Source organism: Dreissena polymorpha, chromosome 3 (genome assembly GCF_020536995.1).
Source record: "Dreissena polymorpha isolate Duluth1 chromosome 3, UMN_Dpol_1.0, whole genome shotgun sequence".
NCBI classification, from domain to species: domain Eukaryota; kingdom Metazoa; phylum Mollusca; class Bivalvia; order Myida; family Dreissenidae; genus Dreissena; species Dreissena polymorpha.
The window spans coordinates 101338136-101365390 of NC_068357.1; the positions used below are offsets into that span (position 1 = coordinate 101338136).

Consider the following 27255-nt stretch of genomic DNA (forward strand, 5'->3'; position numbering starts at 1 on the left):
GAATGAAAACATGTACAATTAACTTTTTACGTGATCACAAATCTAAAGAATACGATTAATTTCGAACTTGTAAACGCTGCACTGCTATGATATATAGATATAGATAAAACAACATTTCCTTGAGTAGTGGTCCGTCCCGCTTGCGCAGTTGTCAGCACGTATGCTTTTTCACCTCTACGACACCGGTTCGATTCCCGCTCCCTGCGCAATGTTTTTTTGTTTGTTTTGTGGTCACAATACCGGAAAGGTGGGGTTTTCTCCGGAAAATCCTATCCCCCCGCAGAACAAGACCATATCTAAAATTAAAAAGTATATCAGTAACAAAATAAATAGCTGGAAATTGCAGCTTTCATTTTAAATTCGTCCCAACTGTCATCAGTCTAAGCTTATTAGGTAGGAGTTCTGGACACACTCCGGGTCCCAACATTATGCAGCCTTAGGCGCGGAGGTAACTCATAACCTTGGAAATACACAAATACACACACTGGGTGCAGCCTAGGCGCGTATAGACTAAAAAAAAAGGAAACAAAACTCATGTTCGGGCACAATCATTTTAAATGTACATATTTAATACGATATTCAAACAGAAATTACACAACCACCTAAGTGTACATAACATGTTTGATAATTCGTTCGTTTGTTAGATTTCAGCATATATAAGGTCATATCAATTTGGTTAGTTAACATATCCATATGTTCCTGGGCGAACTCAGGTAGTCAAGTGCTCTTACGATTGAGCTAACCTGGGCCGGCTATGTGCTCATACCTACTTTAGAGAATCATCATGAAAGTATTACCTTCCTAATGAACAAACATGCCTATTCGTATTGAACTTAAATTAACAAACAATATTCAACAGAAAAAAAGCATATATCCATGCCCATGGGCATGTGAAATCACGTCCATACATATAACATTAGTAACTTAAAAACGTAAACAACGAAATAAAGGTAGGGTATGATGTACAGGTGTTATTAACGATCATGTCATGTTTTGTATATATCTGCTGAAACGTAATTTTAATAACCCACAAACATTTTATTGTAATAGAAAGTTTTTACGAAAAGTAGTACAGAAAAATACACGCCGATTATCTTTTTAAAGATATTTCTTGTTAGATTTGATCGAGAATGTAACCCGCCTCCCAGTTTCGTACCCTAATTTTTTTCGTACCCAATTTTTTTTCGTACCCAAAATTTTTGTACCCAAATTTTTTTCCTACCCAAAATGTTCTTACCCACATACACAATTGTGGTGATATAGATATACTTAAATTGATGCTTTTATATCCATCCTCTTCAAAAGCATCGTCACACCAGTACTGTCAGTACTTTGATTAAGCCACTGATCAATGTACTAATTAACACATTTTCGGTGCTATATTCTTCATGGTAACAAACTGCAATTGATAAACTGTTAAGAAGAAAAAGGAAGACTATAAAGATCTACCTTATAAACTGAAAATTAAAACCAAACAAAACATCAAAATAAGAAACAAAAGTACAAAACAAATTAAAACACACATGAACAATATGATTTATGTGCTGAAAGCTTAGTTTGACCAATATATGCCTTGTTGACTATAAACATATAAACATATATAATTGGAAAAAATCTGATATTTAGCTCATCTATTTTTTGAAAAAAAATTATGAGCTATTGTCATCACCTTCGCCTCGGCGTTGGCGTCCGGTTAGGTTTTGCGTTTAGGTCCACTTTTCTCATTAAGTATCAATGCTATTGCATTCAAACTTGGTACACTTACTTACTGTCATGAGGGGACTGGGCAGGCAAAGTTAGATAACTCTGGCGTGCATTTTAACAGAATTATGTGCCCTTTTTATACTTAGAAAATTGAAAATTTTGGTTAAGTTTTGTGTTTAGGTCCATTTTATTCCTTAAGTATCAAAGCTATTGCTTTCATACTTGCAACACTTACTTACTATCATAAGGGGACTGTGCAGGCAAAGTTATGTAACTCTGAGTGGCATTTTGACGGAATTATGGGCCCTTTATACTTAGAAAATTAAATTGAAAATTTGGTTAAGTTTTGTGTTTGGTCCACTTTACCCCTTAAGTATCATAGATATTGCTTTCATACTTGGAACACTCGCAAACTATCATAAGGGGACAGTAAAGGACAAGTTGCATAACTCTGGTTATCATTTTTACGGAATTATGGCCCTTTTTTTACTTAGTAACTTTGAATATATGGTTAAATTTTGTGTTTAGATCCACTTTACTTCTAAAGTATCAAGGCTATTGCTTTCAAACTTCAAATACTTTCATGCTATCATGAGGGTACTGTACCTGGCAAGTTGAATTTTACCTTGACCTTTGAATGACCTTGACTCTCAAGGTCAAATTATTAAATTTTGCTAAAATTGCCATAACTTCTTTATTTATGATTAGATTTGATTGATACTTTGACAAAACAACTCTTACCTGACATATCACAATAGACTCCACCCAAACCATCCCCCAAGCCCCACCCCACCCCGAATCCCCCCTGAAAAAAGTGTGATTTTTTTGTAAAGATCACCTAATAAATGACCACCACACCCTAACACTATACCCCCCCCAACCCACCCCACCCCCCAAAAATATTTTTGTTAAACATGGTTAAAAAACACAACTATTTTTTGTATTTTATTTTTGAAATACTGTCCAACCATCCCACCCAAGAATCCCCCCCCCCAAAAAAAAGCAGCATTTTTTTTGCATTTTTGGAAGAAAATGTAATAAATGACCACACCCCCACACTATACACCGCCCCCTCCACTCCACCCCTCCTTCCTTTGTGATTCAAATTTAGATAGGTCCCTTCACCTTCAAAATGAAAAATAGATGAGCGGTCTGCACCAGCAAGGCGGTGCTCTTGTTATTTTTTTGCTGTTGCGCATTAGTCACCTCAACCTGGAATTAAAAAAAAAAATTACAGTCTGCTGGAAAAAAAGGTCAGTCAAGTTAGTAGAAACATGTCATTGAGCTCACCTGAGCACAACCTTCTGCATTTACCTTGTGAACACTAGATACAATATTTATTGCCTAATCTTCAAGGAACTTGGTCAGAACATTTGTCCCTATGATCAGTCAGAAACTGGGACAAAAATACAATACAATGTTTATTCGAATCTGGCGTGTTCTAAATTGCAGACTTTTAGGTATGATCAATTTATAAATTTTAATATATTGATTGTACACCATGCTGCTTTATTTTCCTCTTGATGTTATTTCCACTCCAATGTATCAGTTTCCCATCTCATCCCACAGTCCAGTCGCCGCTCACGCCAGCTGGAGTTAAAGGAACGCGCCCAGCTGCTGTTACAGAAGGCGCGTCAGGAGACAGCCAAGTCCACCAAGGAGGAGGGGCCCCCGCAGGGAGGCAGTGAGGAGGGGCCATTGTCGGCAGGTCAGACCGGGGCCACAGACGCCAGAGGCACCACAGGGGATGTCCAGGAAAGCAAGGACATTGCTGCCGTATGATATTGATCCTGGGGTTTATTGGAGTTTACACATTTCATTTCATCTTTTGTAGTGAACAATAATAGTCAATAGGTCGGGTCTGAACTTAAATGTATTGTGCTAATTGCAGCAGGTACTTGTTGGATTCAATTTCATGACAGTCTTTGCTTGGTTTGTCAAGAGTGGTGTCAGAAGTTGAAGGTTTGATACGCAGATTAGAGTTTTCTTTATATAAGTGTATCTCACTGCATGGCAATATACTGGTTTCATGCAAGAGTCACAATAGCGCAAGGAATTGGTGTCTGTATGAGAACAAAGAGGTCTTTTGTTCTCTCTTTATAGACATACAGGACTAGTTCTTTTCAGAGAACAGACTTAAGGGTGTCTCAATAAGTCCATGGGAATCAAGCTTCAATAAATATATTTGAACAAAACTAATTTTTTAATTCATAGTTCTTAACATTTGCTGTATATAGCTAAAATTTGCTATATATATAGCTAAAATTTGATTTTTTTAAAAATAAGATCATTGTTAATTTTTACCACAAAGTGTGTCTGAAATTGCAATTTTAATATAACCTGTCTGCAACTCTACATCAATGCAAAACATTGATGTCGTATTCAGGAAGACGAAAGGAAAAGGCAGCTAAGAGAGCGAGCCCGTCAATTAATTACGGAGACTCGAGAGAGCCTTGGGAAACCTTCAGAGACTGAGTTCATGCGCAAGATGAGTGGAGAAGGCCCGTTAGCAAGGTCTCTGCCACTTCCAGCAATGAAGAAGTCAAAAGACGAAGAAGACGAAAATACTGGTAAGAATTTCTAGTATGCACAGGTTTTAAGAAAGATTTTGTTGTTGTTAGATTCTTGTTTTGTTATTTCGTCATATTATGATTGCACTTTTGAATTTACATGGGATAGGTGGGGTCAAGGCCACCATGACTTTAAAGGATACTGTTATTGTTGTTCATTTGTTAAGATTTGTTGATACATGTTTCCTGTTTCTACTGAAATGTTCTCTCTTTGTCCAACCATTTGATAATGCTAATTAGGATTTCTTCAGGGTAATTTAACTTATTCTTCACCTAGACTTGTTCTTATATATTTATCTTTCCTTTTTTTCTTTCTGGAATGAATGATTGTTTTATTTAACTATCTCTAGCATTGTTCTAACTTATGCAAGTGAATGCTGTATTTAAGATTTGTTTTTATCCATAACTTAACTGATCATTTAGACAAAATATGTTCAGTTCTATTGTAAGTAAGCTTCAACAGAAAGATACTTACTCATTGTTCTCCGAAAGCATCAGCAGCCAGCGATTTCACCGGTTACATTTTATTTAGAATTTTCAAAAAATATCAATTGAGATGGTTCAAAAACACGAGTTTTAATGCTTAGTTGCCGGCTACTTTGAAAATATAACTGGGTTCTGAAATTTTTCTGGAGAACACTGACTAACTGTTCTGTTTTCCTGGTAACATAATTATATGCTATTGTAAATAGATACACTTACAAATTGTTGCCAGCTGTTGACGATCATTTTGTTCTATATTTTCACTAATGCAAGCATATTCATTGAGTTTTTTTCAAACTGTTGGAATCTTCTTAAGTTACTGTAACATCTCAGTCAAATGTCGGGATTTTGTCCTTAAAAAATTTAAATTAACCTGGACAAATGAGCTGGTTCATTAGAAAATAATGAAATTCAAGGAAGATCACTTTTTGTGGTATTGCTTGATGTAGAGAAAATTTAGTAATAACTAAAATAAATTGTCTTTTAACTGATACTTACTAATTAATATCATGATACTTAACATTTTTATGTCCCCCACCACTATAGTGGGGGACATATTGTTTTTGCCATGTCTGTTGGTTGGTTGGTTGGTTTGTTTGTTTGTTTGTTTGTTTGCTCCAACTTTAACATTTTGCCAAAACTTTTGCAATATTGAAGATAGCAACTTCATATTTGGCATGCATGTGTATCTCATGGAGCTGCACATTTTGAGTGGTGAAAGGTCAAGGTAAAATATATAGCTTCAAAGCGGCGCAGTAGGGGACATAGTGTTTCTGACAAACACATATCTTGTTTTATTTTGAAAATTTAATGTGCTGTTTTACGTTAGCAGGTGCATTTTAATATTATAAAGAAGTAAGCACATTAATACAAGTCTTTGGAAATTCGAAATCTGTGTGAATTGACAGTTTGACATCATCATCATGGTAAAGCCAATTCCTGCTATATAATGACAGCTTTCATGCCAATAAAATTGTCTTTATTTGTCTAGAGAAGTTACATGCTTAACAAATCATGTGTTTGTTACTCAGTTGCAATTGTCTAATTATATGACAGCATGTGCATAGCTCTGCCTTTGGAATCTTTCATTTAGATAAAGACGTAGAGCAGTGCCCAATGCACACACAATGAATACTTGATTCACGCATATGTTCAGTCCCCATGAAATTTATCTCGGCTCTTCCAAGAAAGCCCAAGCATTTACCATTTACCAACTTCCTGAACATTTTCAAAGAATGGTGTAGGATTGTTTTTATGAAATTCTTAGCCACTTTTATTGTCAATATTGACAAGAGTATTTTGTGTGATTATTTCTAGTTATTACTAGATATGTTTAACTACACTAATATCTGAGTTATTTAAAGAACAAAAAACTTCAATTTGATAGTTTTATCATAAAATTAGAATATAAATTTGATAGGGTAGCATTTCTACTGAGACTGATTTTGATTTACCATTTTCTTGTAATTTTGATACAACTAATGATGTGAACATACACACACAAATTCCCATTTCATACAAACTTCCCATGTTATTACCATGTTGACATATGACTGAGTTTTAAAGGCACTCTTCTTCAGAACAGTTCTTCCTCAATATGCATCTGTCATAAGGAAACACCTTTGCATGTTGTTATGATGTTGTATTGTGTGTTTGTTGTGCAGTACCCCTGTACCATCGTCAGCTGCTCCGCTCCTATCTGTCTATCACCAAGCACGGTAGGTACTCTCCTTAGTCAGGATGCAGGGTAGATAATTTATTGCACCTCTCCTGCTTTTCACCATATCTACTGGTTTGCTGTATGCTTGTTAGCAGAACCTATGCATATTTAACTCATATTACTTGTACTTGTATATACACAATTACTAGCAGGGCTGTTGAAATACCAAAATTGTGGCAAGACTCTTCTTTTCTACGCGTTAAAGATAAAGCGATTGTTTTTATGATCAGAATATATAATATATTTGTACATATATGCATGTATTATTTACTTACTGGTAATCAATTGGTTTAGTAGAAATTTTACTTTAAATGTTTACATTATACCAACTGCCTTATAATGCACTTGTTCAAAATTGACAATTTGCAAAATGAAAACCATGCAAGTATGTCTGCAATGGAAATTGCATGAAATTTGTTCCCTGGAAAGGCCACTGATTTCACAGTATATTTGCAATATCTGCTGATGTGGCCATTTTACAGAATGATCTTAAGTAAGATTTTAATTTAATCATAATTCTCATAATGTTTTGTCAGTGCATACATCATTGTGTTTAGAGATTACTAGCACATGAATTAAATATACACAAAATGTTTGTTTATTCTTAACAAATCTTGAAATTGGAAAAACTCATGTAAAAAAAGTAAACTTGTTTCTGAAGCATTGCCTCAAAATCACCATTGACATTTTGAGGGAAAGGGATGTAGTTGTATAAATATAACTGGTTGTGGTGTTACATTATATCTGTTTTGGTAGTGTTGTTTTTAATATTAACTTTAAGAATAAAAAAGATCCAAATATATTCCTGTTGTTTTGGTTAAAAGGATCATAGTTGTCAGATAACATAATAGATTGTGTAATTATTAATGACATGATGGTTTATTTTGGCAGTCTTATTTAACATTAATGGCAAAATAAACTACTAAACTGGAGTGAAGTAAGTGTTAAAGGTTTCCATTTTATTGGATGATTATTGCAACAACAAAAATCTCAAATTGTTTGTTCTCTTTTACTAATTATATAGAGGATATTTGTTGGATTCGGTGGATTATCGATTTTAATTCACGAGTGAACATATAAGATAATATTTTCACGAGTGGCACAGCCACGAGTGAAAATATCTATTTTCTATGATCATGAGTGAATTAAAATCGATATTCCACCGTGTCAAACAAATTTGCTTTTTATTTTATGCTTTTTTTTCACAGTTTATAAACATTGTTAAAGAGTTTAACTAAAGAATTTCACTGGGATAATGACGTCATTTCATCAAAAAATGACGTTATTTCACAGTAAACAGTGAAAATTATCAATAATTTTCACTGATAATATTCACTGTTTGAAACAGTGAAATTATCAGTTTGATTCACTGATATTTCTCTATAAACCACCGGAAAGCATAAAATAATATTGTTTTCATTCTTTGTTTATTAATGTGTAACAGTAATCAATTGATAATAGGAAGCAGGTCTATATGATCTTAAATTCAACAGATCTTTTACATCTTTGCATTTTTTATTTAAGAAATAGAAAACCCCACTAAACGCCCTATTACAAAACTCATAAGCCAGGAAGCACCAACTTGAATATTGGATCAAAGATTGTTTTTAGCTCACCTGATTGCTCAGGTGAGCTTTTGTGACCGGTCTTTGTCCGTAGTATGTCCGTCCGTCTGTCCGTTAACATTTGCTCATAAACACTCTATAGGCCACATTTCTTGTCCCATCTTCATAAAACTTGGTCAGAAGCTTTGTCCCAATCAAATCTCGGACAATTTCGAAACTGGGTTGTGCCGGGTCAAAAACTAGGTCACTAGGTCAAAAAAAAGAAAAACCTTATAAACACTGTAGAAGTCACATTTCATGCCCAATCTTCATGTAACTTTGTCAAAATGTTTGTCTTAATGATATCTTGGTTGAGTTCAAAAGTGGTTCCATTTCGTTGAAAAACATGGCAGCCAGTGGGCGGGGCAGTTTTTCTTATTTGGCTATAGAGAAACCTTGTAAACACTCTAGAAGTCACAATTTTTGCCCAATCATCATGAAAGTTGGTCAAAACATTGGTTTCATTGATGTCTCGGACGAGTTCAAAAATGGTCTAGATCGGTTAAAAAACATGGCCGCCAGTGGGTGGGGCATTTTTCTCTATATGTATATAGTGGCAGTTTTCCCTATTTGGCTATTGAGAAACCTTGTAAACACTCTAGAAGTTACAATTTTTGCCCAATCATCATGAAAGTTGGTCAAAACATTGGTTTTATTGATATCTCGGAGGAGTTTGAAAATGGTCCGGATCGGTGAAAAAACATGGCCGCCAGTGGGCGGGGCATTTTTCTGTATATGTATATAGTGAAAACATGTGAACACTCTAGAAGTCACATTTTTGGCCCAATTTTCATGAAATTTGTTCAGAACAATTGTTTCCTTGATACGAGAGTTGAGTTCAAAAATGGTTTCGGTCAGTTGAATAAAAATGGCTGCTGGGAGGGGGGAAGTTTTCTCATTATGCCCCCCCCTCTTTCGAAGAAGAGGGGGTATATTGTTTTGCTCATGTCGGTCCGTCCGTCCACCAGATGGTTTCCGGATGATAAGTCAAGAGCTCTCATGCCAAGGATCATGAAACTTCATAGGTACATTGATCATGACTCGCAGATGACCCCTATGGATTTTCAGGTCACTAGGTCAAAGGTCAAGGTCACAATGACCCGAAATAGTAAACTGGTTTCCGGATGATAACTCAAGAACGCTTATGCCTAGGATCATGAAACTTCATAGATACATTGATCATGACTCGCAGATGAACCCTATTGATTTTCAGGTCACTAGGTCAAAGGTCAAGGTCTTGGTGACCCAAAGCAGTAAAAAGGTTTCTGGATGATAACTCAAGAACGCTTATGCCAAGGATCATGAAACTTCATAGATACATTGATCATGACTCGCGGATAACCCCTATTGATTTTTAGGTCACTAGGTCAAAGGTCAAGGTCACTATGATCCGAAATAGTAAAATGGTTTCTGGATGATAACTAAAGAAGGCTTAGGCCTAGGATCATGTAACTACATAGGTACATTGATCATGACTCACAGATGACCCCTATTGATTTTCAGGTCACTAGGTCAAAGGTCAAGGTCACAGTAACCCGAAATAGTAAAATGGTTTCCAGATGATAACTCACGAACGCTTATGCCTAGGATCATGAAACTTCATAGGTACATTGATCATGACTCGAAGATGACCCCTATTGATTTTCAGGTTACTAGGTCAAAGGTCAAGGTCACAGTGACCTGAAATAGTAAAATGGTTTCTGGATGATAACTCAAGAACGCTTATGCCTAGGATCATGAAACTTCATAGGTACAATGATCATGACTCGCAGATGACCCCTATTGATTTTCAGGTCACTAGGTCAAAGGTCAAGGTCACAGTGACCTGAAATAGTAAAATGGTTTCTGGATGATAAGTTATGCCTAGGTTCATGAAACTTCATAGGTATATTGATCATGACTCACAGATGACCCCGATTGATTATCAGGACACTAGGTCAAAGGTCAAGGTCACAGTGCCAAAAAAACGTATTCACACAATGGCTGTCAAGGCCACGGTGACTCAACTTAGAAAAATGGTTTCCGGATGATAACTCAAGAATGCTTATGCCTAGGATCATGAAACTTAATAGGTACATTGATCATGACTCGCAGATGAAATAATGATGAAACTTGACCAGGATGTTTGTCTGGGCAATATCTAGGTCAAGTTTGACATTTGGTTAAGATTGAATGAACCGACTCCTCTCAGGTGAGCGAACTAGGGCCATCTTGGCCCTCTTGTTTCTTATTTTCTACTGAACATTTTCATCCTGTGTATTGACCAGTATATAATTTACAATTTAAACAGCACACAGGTTGACCCAAGTGTAATATCTTCAAAGTAAGATCTAGTCCAAAGCATATGCAACCTTAGTTTTAATATAAAATTGTATTTAAAATAATAATATTAATATATAATGAAAGAATTTCTGTTTAAAACATTGCCAGTGTTTGTGTCAGTGTTAATACAATAAAACACCACCACATGGTTCAACAAAGCTGCGTTTAACCATGGACAGTGAAGTCAGTATTTCCTACATGCAGCCTTTATTTTGCCTACTCTGTTCATATAAATATTAATGACTGGTCCATTTACACGTTATTTGATCCATCAAGGGGTCATAGAGATACGTAAGGCAAAAAATATATTTATTTTGTGTATACATGTACTAACCTGACTGTCTTAACTAAACTGGTGAGTTTCAGTTTGTACACATTGAAACTTTGTTATTAAAAACTAGCTGATTGTGAATTGAAAATCAGTTTATATATTTACTTATATTCTGTATAAAATAAGGTAGAGGTATTGTTTACAATAATTTATTTTTTGGATTTTATCTATGGCACTTTGTCTTTTTCAATTTTGTGCCACAGCCTCAAATTCAAGACACATTTCACTACTTAAGCGTAAAACTAAAATGGAAATGGAAATCAAATACAACAGTTTAACACCAGGTCATTTATTTTATGGTTGCAACCATCATGAAAATGAGCCCTATGTCTCTGCAGATAAGTCAGTGGAGATGACACCAGCCACCGAACCATTCCGAAAGGACTCGACCGGGTCAAAGGGGGACCACCAGCTCCGAAAGATGAGCCTCAACCGCCCAAAGATACAGCTCACCTCCCCTGTGTCTCCAGGGTTTGAGAAGGACTTTCCAGGTCCACAGGAGTCTAAGGAGGTAGAATCACTCACACAATTATCCCATATGAACTGGCTCTGGGAAAACAGGGCTTAATGCATGTGTTTAAAGTATTGTCTCAGACATTTAGAAAATGATCAGTAATTGTTTGTATCTCCATCTTTTGACACTTACACTTATGATGCATACAGAGCCACTGTGAAAATTGTAATTTCAAATTCAAATGATGTTTTTATTGTCATAATCTTTTCATTATGTGTAAACTTGCTTTTATAAGAGGATGCAGCATTTTCACTTCGGTCTTACTAAATTGTATCCCTGAAATTGTGTGTATCATTTCAGCCTGTAGTTACGTCTGCACACAGAAAGGTGGCCCCACAAACACAGACTTCATTCACCAGTGTAGATTTCAATGAACAGACCAGAGCTCAAACAGGTACCTGTAGAGTTGATGTCCCATAGGTCAAACAGTATCTGTCTTAACTTTGTCTTAAATTGTATGTGTACATGAAGTAATTTCTTATTCTTAAATTATATATGTATATCATTGAAGTGTAATTAAAGCAGTAATGAACCAGTACAAACCTAACAGCAACTACAATTTCATTTAACCCTTTGCATGCTGCGAAATTTGTCGTTTGCTAAAATGTTGTCTGCTGAATTTCTAGAATTAGCATTTTCTTCGATTTTTTTTTCAAAGAATACTATCAGAATAGCAAACAGTTTGGATCCTGATGAGACACCACTTTTTGTGGCGTCTCATCTGGATCCAAACTGTTTGCAAAGGCCTTCAAAATTCGGTTCCAGCACTGAAAGAGTTAATTTATGCATTGTATCTTAAGATATGAAGTTGTTGCGGTACAAGTTTTATTTTCCTATTTTAAAAAATGGTTATGTTGTGCCCCTTTTTTCCACTCACCGGTACATGTAAGTCATGTATGGAAAGGGGGGGGGGGCATAGTATAGATTTGCCCCTGTCTGTCTGTTTTTCCATCTTTCTGTCCCTCTTCTTTCTGTCCTTCTCTCTATCTAATTTTTGTGTTGCACATAACTAAAAAGGTATTGCTGCTGAGGGAAGGAAACTTTACAAGCAGATTAACAGCATCATGTGAACTTAATTGCACACCTTCATATTTGGGTATTTTTTTTGTCTTATAATTAGAGATTTTTGTAAGCCAAAATTTCGCATTTTCAACTAATATTGCTAGTACTTGCAAAATTATTGCTCTTTCAGTGCCAAAGCTCTGCAAAAATAGTATTCAGCATTTCAGCTTGTAGACCTCCATAGTTTGGTTTGGTCTTTTTCCACACAATCAGAATGATGAAACTTACAAACATATTAACCAGCGTTTAAAGTTTTGCATCATGTTATGTTGCTTAACCCTTTCCCACTCAGAAGCAAAGTAAAAATGGCCATGTGCAAACAGCATAAAACCAGAACAGCCTGTGAGAAACGTGCAGTCTGTTCAGGTTTTATGCTGTTTGCTGCTAATCAGTACCTAAGGGTTGAAAATGAAGCCTTTAAAACTTGAATTTAGTAAGAAAGATATTTAATTAAAAGTAAATTTCTAAGGGACTACGAACACGTCAAAATACATATCTAAGTGGTAAAGGGTTAATTTGTTTTAACATATGTTGAGTTTTGTGGAATGTGCGGGCATCTGTGTCCTACAGACATACTGTTAATCCAATAGAATTTGGACACTAATGGCCGTGTATTTTGTTGGATCCTCTCAACCATGGCATCAAATGTCCAAACAACGTTCTGAAGTTCCATATCATGCTTGATAACAAGTCCAGGAATTTAAGATCAAACAAAAAATGCAAGATTTTATCAATCCACAAAATTCCACGTCAATGCAATTAAATGAATATACAGTATATCTGATTTTAGAATACTCATGTAATTAAAATGTGAATGCTATTCAGAGAAAGCCACTGCAGATGATGACGGTGACCTATTGGACATTGAAGAAATCCTGCGGCAGGCACAGGTATAACTTTCACAATGCCATGTGCCTCAGTCATTCTAATGTTAGGTATAAATATGTTTGTGTCAGATTTTATGCATTTGTAGCGGGTCTTTCATACTCATTTTATTGTCAGTGCAGTATTTATTACTGCTAGAAATTGTGAGATAATGGGTGCATATAAGTAACTTGTCAATTATGAATACATGGTCGACATTGTTTACATCAGTGGCAGGGGCTAAATTGGTGTAATTACATAATTGTTTTCATGAACATCATGATGTACGATTTCTACAAAATATTCCAGGTACAACTTTTTTTAATGTTGCATAGTGATAGAGAGGCATTTAATTGAAGGAAAATCTCCACTCTCTCGTGAATAAAAATAATTATCATGCCAAAATCAACTAATTTCTTTTATGCCCTCTTGTTAAGCTGATTATACAAAAAGGTTTATTATTATTATTTGACACTTTAAAACTAGGAATTATAGGCTATGTGAATGTGTCATGATGTTGCATTTTTATATTCCCAGTTTATACTGGGGTCCATATTGTTTTTGCCCTGTCTGTTTGTTGGTTTGCATCCAAGTTTAACATGGGCCATAACTTTTGCAATATTGGAGATAGCAACTTGATATTTGGCATGCATGTGTATCTCATGGAGCTGCACATTTTGAGTGGTGAAAGGTCAAGGTCATCCTTCAAAGTCAAAGGTCAAATATATGGGGGGGGGAACATTGTGTTTCACAAACACATCTTGTTTTATTTTATTTTCATAGAAAAAAGGTAATATTGTGCTTGCATTTAAAACATATTTATTTTTTTGTTGTTGTTGTTTGTTGTTCTTGTTTTTCAGGGGGGGGGTATTACACATTTTTTATTAAACAAATAATGTGTCAATGTTTTCCTGTCTCAGAATCTGAAGGACACCAACCAGTATGTGATTAATGAGATGGAGGCATTGGAGCGTGAACAGACACAGATCGACTGTCGGGCGGCCATCTTGGAGAATAAGCTACGACACTGCATGAACAAAAGTATGGATTTTTTGTTTCGTTTTATTATTGACTGGAAGTGTTTTCTAATCGCTATGATAGTGTGGTATGTGTATTGATTGACATGTATTGTATTGGAAAAAAACACTATTGGATAATTAATTCCTGAATAACCAATGGAATAGGTCTTGACTTCTATAAACAAAACATTGTAATGGTAAATTTTCTCTTGAGAAAGTTTTGTTCAGCTTTTTTATTGACCAATATAATGAAACTTACCAAGAATGTAAGTCAAAATGATATATCTGTCGAGTTTGAAACTGGGTCACTAGAGGTCAAAATCTAGGTTACAAGGTCAATTAAAATAAAAAGCTTGAGAACATTCTAGAGGCCACAATTATTGCCCAATCTGCAAGGAACTTGATGAGAACATTTGCCCCATCATAATGTATTGGCTCAGATAAAAAATGTGTCACATGGGGTCAAAAAATAGATAACTAGTCCAAATGAGAGAAAAAGCTTGCTCAACAATTTTGTAAGTCAAATTTTTGTGTTCAACTTTTATGAATTCAGGTAAGATCATTTGTTAAAATGATTTGTTTTAATGATTTGTTTTAATGATTTGTTCTAATGATATGTTCTAATGAGATCTCTTCATAGTGAAATATGGTTACTGTCAACTGAAAAACATGGCTGCCATGTGGTGGAGCAGTTGTCCTTAAATTGCTATAGTTAAAGCATTTCACCCCTCTAGAAGTGACACTTTGATCCACTCAGCGTTAACCTTGCTCGCAACATGAACAAATAGTTTTGATGTAATATCTGGGCTTTAGTTAAAAATTATTTGGGTTTGATTAAAAAACATTGCAGCTAGGTGTTGGAGCACTTTTCCTTATAAGTCTTTTGTGAAACCTTATTAACAATACCCTGCTCATAACAGTTTATTTCTTTTGGGGCTTCGGGTGAGTGCCGATGGGACTGTGGCTCTCTTAGTTAAGTTTGTCTGCCGCAAAAGGCCATGAAAACGCTCAACATAAGCTATAGACTTTTTTATAGATTCCTTACTACCAGTATAATAAATACATGTACCATGAATTGCAATTTGTGGATGCTAAAAGGTGTGAAAGAGGGTTCATAATATTGGGCTCGTATATCTAACATGGGGGCAAATGAAATTTTAGTCTGACAAATGCTAGTCTCATGTTTATGACATTTTTTTTATCACTGGTTATATATCAGATCCATAGTGTTTGTATATATTCTAAATCAAATATAGTTTTGCACTGTTTTTAAACTCTTTATTTGAATTTACCACATTTAGTGCAGCCCTAGATTTATGTTTTCTTAATAAACACAATAATTGTTTGTCTTATACATCTATCTATTATTTTTACATTATAAAACATACAATTGTAACTTAAGCACTATTGTTATTCATGTTATACATGCTATTGAGAAGAACCCAACATCAATTCACAAGATAGCTGAAGTGTGCTCGTCTCCCCTGTGTTTTGGTTTTCTTCTCTGTGTTGTAGTTTCCTCCCTGTTACTTTCTCTAAAACTGGTTTTAGCATAGTTCTTTCCCTTGGACCTTTCCTGATTTAGAAAATTAATAGTTATTCCTGTTCATTTTCAGATTTAAAGCATAGAAAGTCATTTGGGTTGTTTGTCCAGAAAAGCCAAAGTAATACATTCAATTTCAACAATAAGTTTTCTAGTTCAGTTTATTTGATGTTGTTTTCTTCTTTTTTTGAATGAAGATGGTGTTATTTGACCCACATTGGCTTTAAATGTTAATTATTATACCTCTGCAAACAAAACATGAAAAGTGGTATATTCATGTAACTGTGTCGGTCAGTCCTAAAAAATGTTATAAGTTTGGGGAGCAAAATGCTTACTCATTTCTAAAGCGATCGAATTGAAACTAGATATGTATTATCAATATGAAGTGCAGATGGGGCAGACATTTTCATGCCCATCAATCCAAACATTCGAAAGTTATTTGCCTTTGAATTTTCATGGCATCAAATCTACTAAGTTTGTGTGTACACTTCTTCCAAATTTCCTAAGTGATTCAATCAAAACTTGAAGTATGTCATATCCATAAATTGTTGATGTGCAGGACCAGTGATATCACTTATCCTGAGTTATGTGACCTTGAAGTAAGCCATGCTTATGTTAGAAGCCACAATATACTAAATTTTTGGAGTGAATTACTTATACATTTTGCAAGCATTTAATATAACTTTTATGTATGCCTTAACAATTGAATGTGTATGAATAAAACAGAATTTTCAGGCACAGGGACTCACCTATTCCTGAATTATGTGCCATAGAGCTGAGCCATATGCATGGCTGCCATGATTACCACTAAGTGTTAAAGGGACAGTAGTCATGCTTGTGACAGAGCTCAGCCATAGGCATGGCTGCCATGATTACCACTAAGTGTTAAAGGGACAGTAGTCATGCTTGTGACAGAGCTCAGCCATAGGCATGGCTGCCATGATTACCACTAAGTGTTAAAAGGGAAGAAGTCATGCTTGTGACAGAGCTTAGCCATAGGCATGGCTGCCAAGATTACCACTAGTTGTTAAAGAGGCATAAGTCATGCTTGTGACAGAGCTCAGCCATAGGCATGGCTGCCATGATTACCACTAAGTGTGAAAGGGGCAGAAGTCATGCTTGTGACAGAGCTTAGCCATAGGCATGGCTGCTATGATTACCACTTAGTGTTAAAGGGGCAGTAGTCATGCTTGTGACAGCTCAGCCAGAGGCATGGCTGCCATGATTACCACTAAGTGTTATAGTGGAAGAAGTCATGCTTGTGACAGAGCTCAACCATAGGCATTACTGCCATGATTATAACTAAGAGTTACAGTGGCAGTAGTCATGCTTGTGACAGAACTCAGCCATAGGAATGGCTGCTGTGACTACCATTAAGTTTTTAAGGGGCAGTAGTCATGCTTGTGAGAGAGCTCAGGCATAGGTATGGCTGCAATGATTACCACTAAGTGTTAAAAGGGAAGAAGTCATGCTTGTGACAGAGCTCAGCCATAGGCTTGGCTGCCATGATTTCCACTAAGTGTTAAAGGGGCAGTAGTCATGCTTGTGACAGAGGTCTTGTTTATTATGTAATATTTATGACTGCAATACGATTTTCTAGGACTTATCCTGTTCTTTATGCCATTTGTTCACAATGTGCAAAGACATGTTTCAGTTATACATTACTTGTTTTTCAGTTTTACATAGCATTATGCTCAGTTATATGTGGCAATATTTTCAGTTATACCTTGATTTCTTTTCAGTTTTGTGTTGTTTTATTTTTGTTTGACTTAATATTAATTTTATTTTTATTAAATAATTGCAACTTTTTGTGTGAAATCTTTATAAATATCATAACTAAATGGTATTTTTTTTGTTTTGCAAAATGGACTGCTGGTAGTGGTGAAAGAAATAAAGGTTAATATTGCAAAAACTTGTGCTTTTTCTAGAAATAAGCAAGGCCATAGTAATGTATGCTTGTTTCCATATTTTCCAGGCATGAACAAAGCCATGTTTATTTATACTTATTCCCCATGGTTTCCAGGCATGATCAAGCCCATAGTAATTTATGCTTCTTCATATGGTTTCCAGGCATGAACAAGACCATAGTAATTTATCATTGTTTCCATGGTTTCCATGCATGACCAAGGCCATAGTAATTTACTGTTTCCATGGTTTCCAAGAATGATGGAGGCCATTGTAATTAGTGCTTGTTCCACATGGTTTCCAGAAATGAAAAAGGCCGTAGTAATTTATGGTTGTTTCCATTGTTTCCAGACATGAGTAATCCCATAGTAATTTAAACTTATTTTCATATTTTCCAAGAATTATGAAATACATAGTAAATTATGCTTATTCCCATGGTTTCCAGGCATGAACAATAAGATTGTTATGTATGCTTATTTCCATGGTTTCCAGAAATTAGCAATCCCACAGTAATTTATGCTTGTTTCTATGGTTTCCAAGAATGATGAAGGCTGAAGTAAATTATGCTTCTTTACTTGGCTTCCAGGCATGTACTGCCATAGTTGTTGTTTTTTTCCATTGTTTCCAGGCATGAGCAATACAATAGTAATCTATTATTGTTCCCCTGCTTTCCAGGCATGAACAAGCCTATTGTAATTTAGGAATTCCTCCTATGAACAAGCCTATAGTAATAATACCCCCACAAACGAAGTTTAGGGGGGTATATAGGAGTGAGCTTATCTGTCGGTCTGTCTGTCGGTGGGTCCGTATTAAGTGTCCGCTCTCTAATTCAAGTAGTTTTGATCCGATCTTCACCAAACTTGGTCAGAAGTTGTTTCTAGATGATGTCTAGGTCAAGTTCGAATATGGGTCATGCTGGGTTAAAAACTAGGTCACGGGGTCACTTAATGCGTTTTAAACATTGAGCATGTTGTCCGCTCTCTAATTCAAGTAGTTTTCATCCGATCTTCACCAAACTTGGTCAGAAGTTGTATCTAGATGATATCTAGGCCAAGTTTGATATGGGTCATGCCGGGTTAAAATCTAGGTCACAGGGTCACTTAGTGCGTTTTAAACATTGAGCATGTTGTCCACTCTCTAATTCAAGTAGTTTTCATCCGATCTTTACCAAACTTGGTCAGAAGTTGTATCTAGATGATGTCTAGGCCAAGTTCGAACATTGGTCGTGGCAGGTCAAAAACTAAGTCACTGGGTCACTAAGTGCGTTTTAAACATTGCGCATGGTGTCTGTTCTCTAATTCAAGTAGTTTACATCAGATCTTCACCACACTTGTTTAGGATTCCTCCCATGAACTAGAGCATGAAAAATGCCATATTAATTAATGCTAGCATCCATGGTTTCCAGGCATGAACAAGGCCAAGGAGGAGAAGCTACTGCAGGAGTGGTTCCTACTGGTCAACAAGAGGAACGCCTTGATACGGCGCCAGATGCAGCTCAACATTCTGTAAGTCCAATATCAACACATGGGCATCATGTTCACGCTTTGCTCATGGTCATTAACTGGAAACTATTGTTACCTATAAGAACAGCACATTATATGTATGTGTGGGTATTTTGTGCTGGTTTTGGGAGGGAAGAACAATAGGTTGGGCATGGTGGGTTATGGGATGCCAAATTGTGTTAAGAACACAGCTTGTGAGACAGCTTTATCAAAGACATCAGACGCACCCAGGTCCATTTAGTGTGAAGCATTTAGTACACTGCACATGAGTAAGACATTTGATGTAAGTGAGGGAAGATTTCAATTGGGGACTAAAACCAGCAACCTTGACGTGTGATTCCAGTTCATCCCCGCTGAAACATAAAGACTGTCTCCATTCTGCAAGGGGCAGAAATAGAAATACCCTCCAGATTATGTATCGGAATAAATAGTTTAATAAAGATATTGCCAAGAGGTTTGAAACTATATCTGTTGATATTAAGCGACATAGTGCTTTAAATGAACTTTTTATGATTCATTCATAAATTTCAGGGCAACTTAACCAAAACACATAATACCATTTGGTATGTAATTATAATTTGGTTAAAAGTTGGTGAGCAAATCATGAAAGCATGTGTCAATCACATCATCAAAATGTTCTTGAGGATTTGTAATTAAAAATCATTTTTGGTATGAAATTTCAATGACTCGCTTTGGACACTTCTTCTAAAGGTTTGTTTATCAAACCCACCTGTACTACCAACAATGTTGGGTCATTATGATTTTGTGACCACGTCAATATTGGTTAAAATCTGCCTCTCTCTCACTCTTGGCTGCTAATTGAAATTCAAGAACTGTTATTTGTCATATCTCATAAGTTTAGAGCAAAACTGCTTTACTTGCTTCACAAATTGTAATGCATTTGCCATGTTTTGCAAGGACTAATACAAATCTACGCAAGTATTTCCAACAGCTAAAAAGGGTCACTCAAGAGGTACTTAGGCCGGACTCGAATGTCAAGCTCGCTTCAGGGTTAAATAATCAATGCTCGTCGTGTTTGTCCACACTGACCAATTGTCAATAGCTTGTAATATTTTCCTGAACATTCATTTTGGAAAGGATGGATTCCGTGTTTAATTAGTCTATTCCAAATTGTGACCAAACACTCAAAATTTCCTCAAGTCAACATTCAAGTTTAGATAGTCTTGATTCAGGTACATAGAATTGTTGGTCAAAGGTAATCAAATATTATTTGTTCAATTTTCACTTTTCCTCTCCCATAATTTAGTGATGTTTAACCTTCTCACATTATGGTTTTATAATTAACCGATGCAAACAGTTTGGCCATTTGTACAACAATATTTGTATAGGAGAGGAATACAAATCAGTTGTTTGTCAATCATGAGCGCAGTCAATGAAGTGGTGATTTAATCTAATAAGTTGCAGCTTGGTTTAAGAAATCAAAATGAAGTGCATGCCCTTTTTTATTGAAAATTTTTCTAATGGAATCAGCCAATTAGGGCCTGTGTGTTTCTGAAAACAAATTTTAAGTTTACTTGTAAGATTTCTTTAAAAAATTTAATTAAAATAGAAACAGGTCCTTATAAGCTGTTTGAAATGTTAAGATATTTAATGACTGTGGTCAAATAAAAAAATATATATATGTCACAAACACTTTAAAACCATACACACAAAATCAATGACATCTTTTACTGGACGTATAACTTCATGTCTTAGACTTAAATATATTTCAAAACAATTTTTAAACATGTGTTAAAATAAAAGTTTTATCTTGTTGTAAAAAAATGCAAAACACATTGATAGCTCTATGCATATACTTTTTTCAACATAAACCTGAAATATGCAGTATGCCATCTGCTTTGGTTAGTATAATATGATTTAGATCATATTGTATGAAGAACCCCAGCATCTTGTCTCTCATGCATACTTTTGTTGTAAAAATATGTAGATAATCATGATTTAAAATACTGTTTTATTGTCTGAATCAGCTAGTGTGACAGTATTTGCCCCAGGCCATCGAAAATGTGTTTTTCTAAACCCCATAGAACTAATCTCTTTCACCAATATTTTCTGTGGGAATTGTGATGATTATTCAATATGGAATTTTATGTTATTGGCGCGCACTATTATGAAATGGAATTCTGTATGGGACACAGACATATCAAGTATTAACATTTGGTTCAGGGCAGAAGGATTATTCCACTAGGAATTTGTATATAAAAAGAACATCTGAAAGAAATTGTTTCAGATTCTAAATTTATGTATTTTCCCACACAAATTAAACAGAAATGTTTTCCATCATATGAACTGCCAAGATGTATGGCTCATGCCCAGGTATATGCAAAAGAATGTCCTCCCGTCTGTGCCATAACCACCTTACCTACGTTAAATTTCTTTTCAGTTACATTACAACAATAAATATCAGTATTCATCCCTATTTCTGACAGGTGCAAAACTTTGTTGAATTCCGATCTCAAATGCCTCTCTTATGACTGGCGATTGGTCCGGGGCAGATTATGCACACTTAGTTACCCAATGTCTTTTGAAGTCCACCTAATTAGGTATCGTTTTCACCGAAACCATAGCTCCCAGCCCCAATGACCAGTGCAGCACAATTAGGTCCCTCTGCATGTGTTCTGACTAAATACTGCCACTTGACTGTTGTAAACAAATGGTCAAAATATTTTGGAAATGCCACTTCAATGTTTTGCCTGTTACCTAATTTTGTTGATCCGCATTATGGCAAAAAATAAAAGAAATACAGCCCATGTTAAGTTCAAACTTACTAAGTAGGATTAAAGCAGGGACTTAGAGATCTTTAATCTTATCAGGCCTTACAATGGCCCATGTTCTAGTAGATCACTATCGGTTTGCCTGTTTGACACTTTTCTCATGGTACACGGAATCCGTCTCGGCATTGGCTAGATACCCCCTGACCACGTTATGACGTAAAGTCAGCAAAAACATTGAGAATATACCAAAGTCTGGGTGGTATAACTCCATATGGTGGTGGCTTGGGCATCATGTTAAATCGTTAATGGTTAGCAGCATGCTTTGATGTAGATAACTAATGCTTTAAATATTTTCCCAGTTATAAAATAATAAATGGATGATATTTATGTGGTTAACACTCCTTCACATAATCGCTTTTGTAAAAAAATGCAATTATAGGCAAGTAACTTCCAACTTGTCTTAGGGTGGTCACTAGCCCAGATTTCAACACTGAACAGTATATCTTTGATGATATTCTACTATTATGCCTTATAGTTTATTGTGTGTATGGTCTTCTAAAGTGTGGCTGTTTCGCTGACACTTAGGTTATTGGTAAAGTCCAATCCTTGCAATACCGGTACTTGTGCTGTCTGTTTTGGTAAAATTAGTAACGATTTTAACAAATTCAGATCATTGATTTGTGAACGATGAAGTTGCTCCTTCCTGAACCCATATAAAACACATCTGTTTATTCAGCTTGTAAGTTCCTTTCCAAAGCCATTACACACCTGTGTGTTCAGATTGTAAGGGTATTTGATGTTAAGAAATGAAGCAATCAGTTTCATAATTTATTATCCTCTATACAGTCCTTAAAAATAATACTGTCCGTTTGTGGCTTACTTTTGTTGTCGATAAAAGGTGTCAGAATAAAATTATCTAAACACATTACATTTGCTTTGATAGCTTAGGAAAAAGTCAAATAGTAGATGGTATTAAAGGTGTCAAAACATAGAGTCTTAAGCAACAGGCATTGTTAAAAGTTTGTTTGTTCTTGTCCCTTAATTGATTGCTGCCAACAAATTGGGGATTATGTTGTGTCAGTTGAAGGTAAAAATGGTTTGTGTAAGTAGTGATAGGTTGTTTTTTGTGTGGTGTTGTTTTAAAGCGCATTTAATTGATATAAACACATCCCATTAGTTTGGCATTCTGTCAAATAATTGTAAAAAAATGTTTATAATTGTTTATGATGTTGTATGATTTGTCGTTCTAAGAATTAAACATTCCTCTCCAAAAGTTTTTTACCAACACTTATTATAAATGTTAAATATAAATTAAGGCACTTTGTTGAATTTATTTCTGTGAATGTATTTTGGGACACCATGTTATCTTTTAATACTATACTTCTAAAGACGTAAGTAAAAACAAACACAGACTGAAAATTGTATAGTTTAATCAATGACCCCCTCTTAAGTTTACCGGTATATTGTTTAAGGGTCTTTAATTTGTTATGGAATAAACATTCTGTTAAAAAAAATTGAAGGTTTTTTTCAGCAATAATTTTATTGATCAAAGCATGACAATGTATTGTCATTTGATGATCATTTCATGACTCTGTTAGGAACTGCCACACACATTTGGTTCACCATAAATCAAATTGCCCAGAAAACGTCGCAATTCGCCAATGTTGTTTCCTGTCATGCGCTACCAGAAACTAATGTGCTGTTGTCGTCAATATCGTGACGCCAGGAACACTGTTCCATCTCTCCCACAAGGGCTTAGTGGTGCTAAGCTGCTTTGACTTTAAATCCCGGCCTTCTATTTTCCTTTTGGGACCTCATTTGTTCGCTCTTAGTGTAAGCAGCTTTAGCCGTTGCTGAGCCTTGCTGGAAGTGATGTGAAGTATTTTTCTGCTTGATCAGGTGTTAAGCACGATTGATAGAGTAGATACTGTCTTTTTCCTGGAATTCTCTCGCTGTCTCTTGATGTCAAAGATTCCCTGAAGCTTTGATAGTGCTGCTTCTTCTGTGAAGATGATAAAAATACGCAGTATATAGAGTTCGAAAATATATATACATAAAAACATAACAATCAGAATATCTGTTAGTTATTCTTACTTTGATTACAAAGCTTATAAATAGAACAGCACATTGGCATCAGTTTGCCAAGAAGATGACAAAACAAAAATCGTACTATTTGACTTATATTTAATTTTAAATTTGATCTTGCACATTTCAATTAATGTGAAAATTTATTTCAAAATCATTTTACAAATCTTGTGTGGACCTTGATTCGTACAAATTTTATAGTTTTAATAGGCTTAAATACAAAAAACTGTGCCAAGTATATATTTTCCAAACAGCTTGGGAAATGTTGGCTAAATCTTTTACCCAAAAGAAGATTATGCTTTTGTTCTGTGGTCAGTACTTTTCTTTGAATATTTCAAAATAATTACACCATACATGTATACAAATACTAAACAGAGAAATTGTTTTTTATCATTTTCAACGTTTCTTTCCTTCAAAACTGCTAATGTAAAATGAGATTGCCAATTATCTAAACAAAGCACAGATACAAATCAGATTAAAGGGAATTAAAGCTTACAAAGCCTTCATCTGTAATTATAGTGGTCTGTTATCATACAAGCCTCTAAGTATTGTTTCTTATTAATACCACCAAGATGGTGATAATAATGTTATGCACTCGGATCAAGCGTATTTGACTAAATAGCGGATTTAGAACTTGGATCCTTTGAGAATACTGGAAAATACCTTAAGTATATTGAGAAAATATGATCATCTTGTAGACTTAAACCCATTTCTCTAATTCCCTCTAAGAAATCTGATTTGGAAACATGTTTCCCCTATATAAGTTGAACAAGAGAATGAAAGAAAATATTCCTTAATAACAGCCCAACTCAACAACTTGGCTGCATTTTGCATGCGTGCAATTTGGCCATTTAAAAATAGGAGATATTATATTTTATGAGTGGTTTTCAATGTGTTTGAATAATGGAAGATATGTGTCTGCTCTCTGCATTGTATATAAAATGTGCTGTGTAACATAATATATATTTGAGGATAAAATGTTTGTTGTTTCATAAAATGAAAATTGTTGGATATATTTTTGTTCAAAGTGTAAAAAGGTTCAACTTATACAAATCCAAACTCGAAATGGCTAACCTTCAGGATAACCGTTCCTTGATGTGTATCATTCATCCATGACAACCGGCCAAAAGCTTCTGATTGTTCTGACAAACATGGTTGGCGTTGTTCATTTGCATATATTATAAGCTTAATATTTGCATCAGTTTGAAGGTCAATCAACGCTCTCACTGGCAAATAATTGCCATTTCGTAAAAAACGTCGCCATTTTTTTTCACAAGGTGACATTTTTAACCAGTATTTTTTCACTCAGTAGTAAAAACAAAAATCTGGTCATTTACTTTCTCATTTGTTATGCTCCCCCAAAATTTTTGGGGGGAGCATATAGTTGCCGCTTCGTCTGTCCGTACGTCTGTCAGTGCACAATTTTTGTCCGGGCTATTTCTCAGCAATTAATGACCGGAATTCAATTAAACTTTATGGGAAGCTTCACTACCAAGAGGAGATGTGCATATTATCAGCCGGTTCTGGTCGGATGATTTTTCACAGAGTTATGGCCCTTTGAAATTCTCTATAAACTTGTCCGGGCTATTTCTCCCCAACTACTGACTGGAATTCAATGAAGCTTTATGGGAAGCTTAACTACCTTGAGGAGATGCGCATGTTATTTGTGGGTTCTGGTTAGATGATTTGAAATTTTTAAGTTGCTAAACCAACCATCGCATTATTTTGTCCAATTTTGTTATGCCCCTCAAGACGTTTCCTTTTATCTGAATATATAGTGCAATATTGTGACAAAAAAACTTTGGGGAGCATCACCCGTCTCCGACGGTTTCTTGTTTATATTTAATTGCAGTGAGAGCCCTGTTAATCCATATATTTCTCACAGTGAATGCCTCATGCTACATTTAAATACTTTTATACATAATGTTTCCCATACCAAAATATTATTTAATGTATGTGTGCTGTTGGAACATTTGTGAATACAAACAAAAACATAAAATAAAATAAGTAAAAACAGATAATGATCTGCTGCCTTGGTTTGACACATAACTCTAGCACATGCTTTATAATTGTCCCCTACCGGTATCACCGGAGGGGACTAGTGGTTTGCGCTCTGTGCGTCTGTCTGGCTGTCACACTTTTCTGGATCCTGCGATAACTTTTATAAATTAAAAGTTCTTCATATTTTTTCATGAAACTTGAAACATGGATAGATGGCAATGTGTACATTATGCACGTCATTTCATTTTGTTCCAACGTCAAACATTCTGGTTGCTATGGCAACAAATAAAAATAATATAAAAATCTGACAATGGTGGAGCTGGTAGGGGACATAATTATATTGCTTGGCAATAGTCTTGTTGCTACTATAATGCATCTTAATTTGAAGTTTTGTGTTTTTATTTAAATGTATACTTATCAATTCTTCTGATAAACTTCTGATACAAGTAAAACTTGAAAGCAAATATATTTAGTCCCTCAAGACTATTGCGAAATGTGTAAAAGAAATAAAACAAAAAACATTTTTTAAATTATTGACAGATAATTCTCCTCACATTTATAATATTTTCTTTATTCCCTTTCTTCCTTGTTTTCAATTGATTATGTCAGTGTAGTGTCTATAACTTTTCTTCTCTGCTCATAATTTCATTTTATAAATTGTGGATCACTTCATTTTATTATCTATTTATAGTTTTGAATTTATTCCCTATTGTTTTTATTCTGACACCTTTTGTTGACTTTTCATTCTCTAGTGATTATTTCTCTTCTGAGCCTTTTTGATAACTTCTTTTTTTATCCCCTTTTATTCTCCATTGATGATTTTATTTATATTCTGCGTTGACTATTTGATCCAATCTCTATTTCCAGAGAGAAGGAGGATGACTTGGAGAGGAAGTTTGAGCTTCTGAATCGAGAACTGCGGGCCATGATGGCCATAGAAGGTGAGGAGTCCATGGGATAGATGGGTTCATATTTTATGGTTTTCATATTTGATTTTTGATGTATAACCAATGTCGAAACTATTGCATGAATAGAATTGTCCAATCTTTATTAATGATTATTATTGAGGAAAATAAATTAGTAACATTAAACGATTATTAAATATATAACTGTAGGTCATGTAATTAAAAAACTAAGGTAAAATACCAAAACACTCATATTTAAGTTTAGCAACGGGTCAGCCAGTTAAGCAAGAGTTGTCTCTCTTACAACACTACACTTTCAATGGATTGATTAAGAATTTTACCTGTGGAAGTGCTATTTGAATGACAACTACCTGTGTATGATTCCAATT

General features: G+C 35.1%; 1 protein-coding gene across 10 annotated transcripts in view; it reads left to right on the forward strand.

Moving 5' to 3' along the window:
- The window catches only part of LOC127870789 (EH domain-binding protein 1-like), an 81524-nt gene that overhangs the window by 32448 nt on the left and 21821 nt on the right, over window positions 1-27255 (forward strand). For 8 of the 10 annotated variants that reach the window (XR_008044910.1, XR_008044912.1, XR_008044909.1 and 5 more), the window contains exons 15-24: window positions 3274-3480; window positions 4091-4274; window positions 6422-6475; window positions 11073-11245; window positions 11549-11642; window positions 13136-13200; window positions 14095-14215; window positions 15810-15857; window positions 19047-19146; window positions 26829-26902. Coding sequence is in view for 6 of the 10 variants with exons in the window: in XM_052413269.1 (XP_052269229.1) it covers window positions 3274-3480; window positions 4091-4274; window positions 6422-6475; window positions 11073-11245; window positions 11549-11642; window positions 13136-13200; window positions 14095-14215; window positions 15810-15857; window positions 19047-19146; window positions 26829-26902 (1120 nt within the window). In the remaining 4 variants the exon portion in view is untranslated. The remainder of the gene's footprint in view (window positions 1-3273; window positions 3481-4090; window positions 4275-6421; window positions 6476-11072; window positions 11246-11548; window positions 11643-13135; window positions 13201-14094; window positions 14216-15809; window positions 15858-19046; window positions 19147-26828; window positions 26903-27255) is intronic. The other 2 variants (XM_052413274.1, XM_052413272.1) reach the window with 2 other exon arrangements.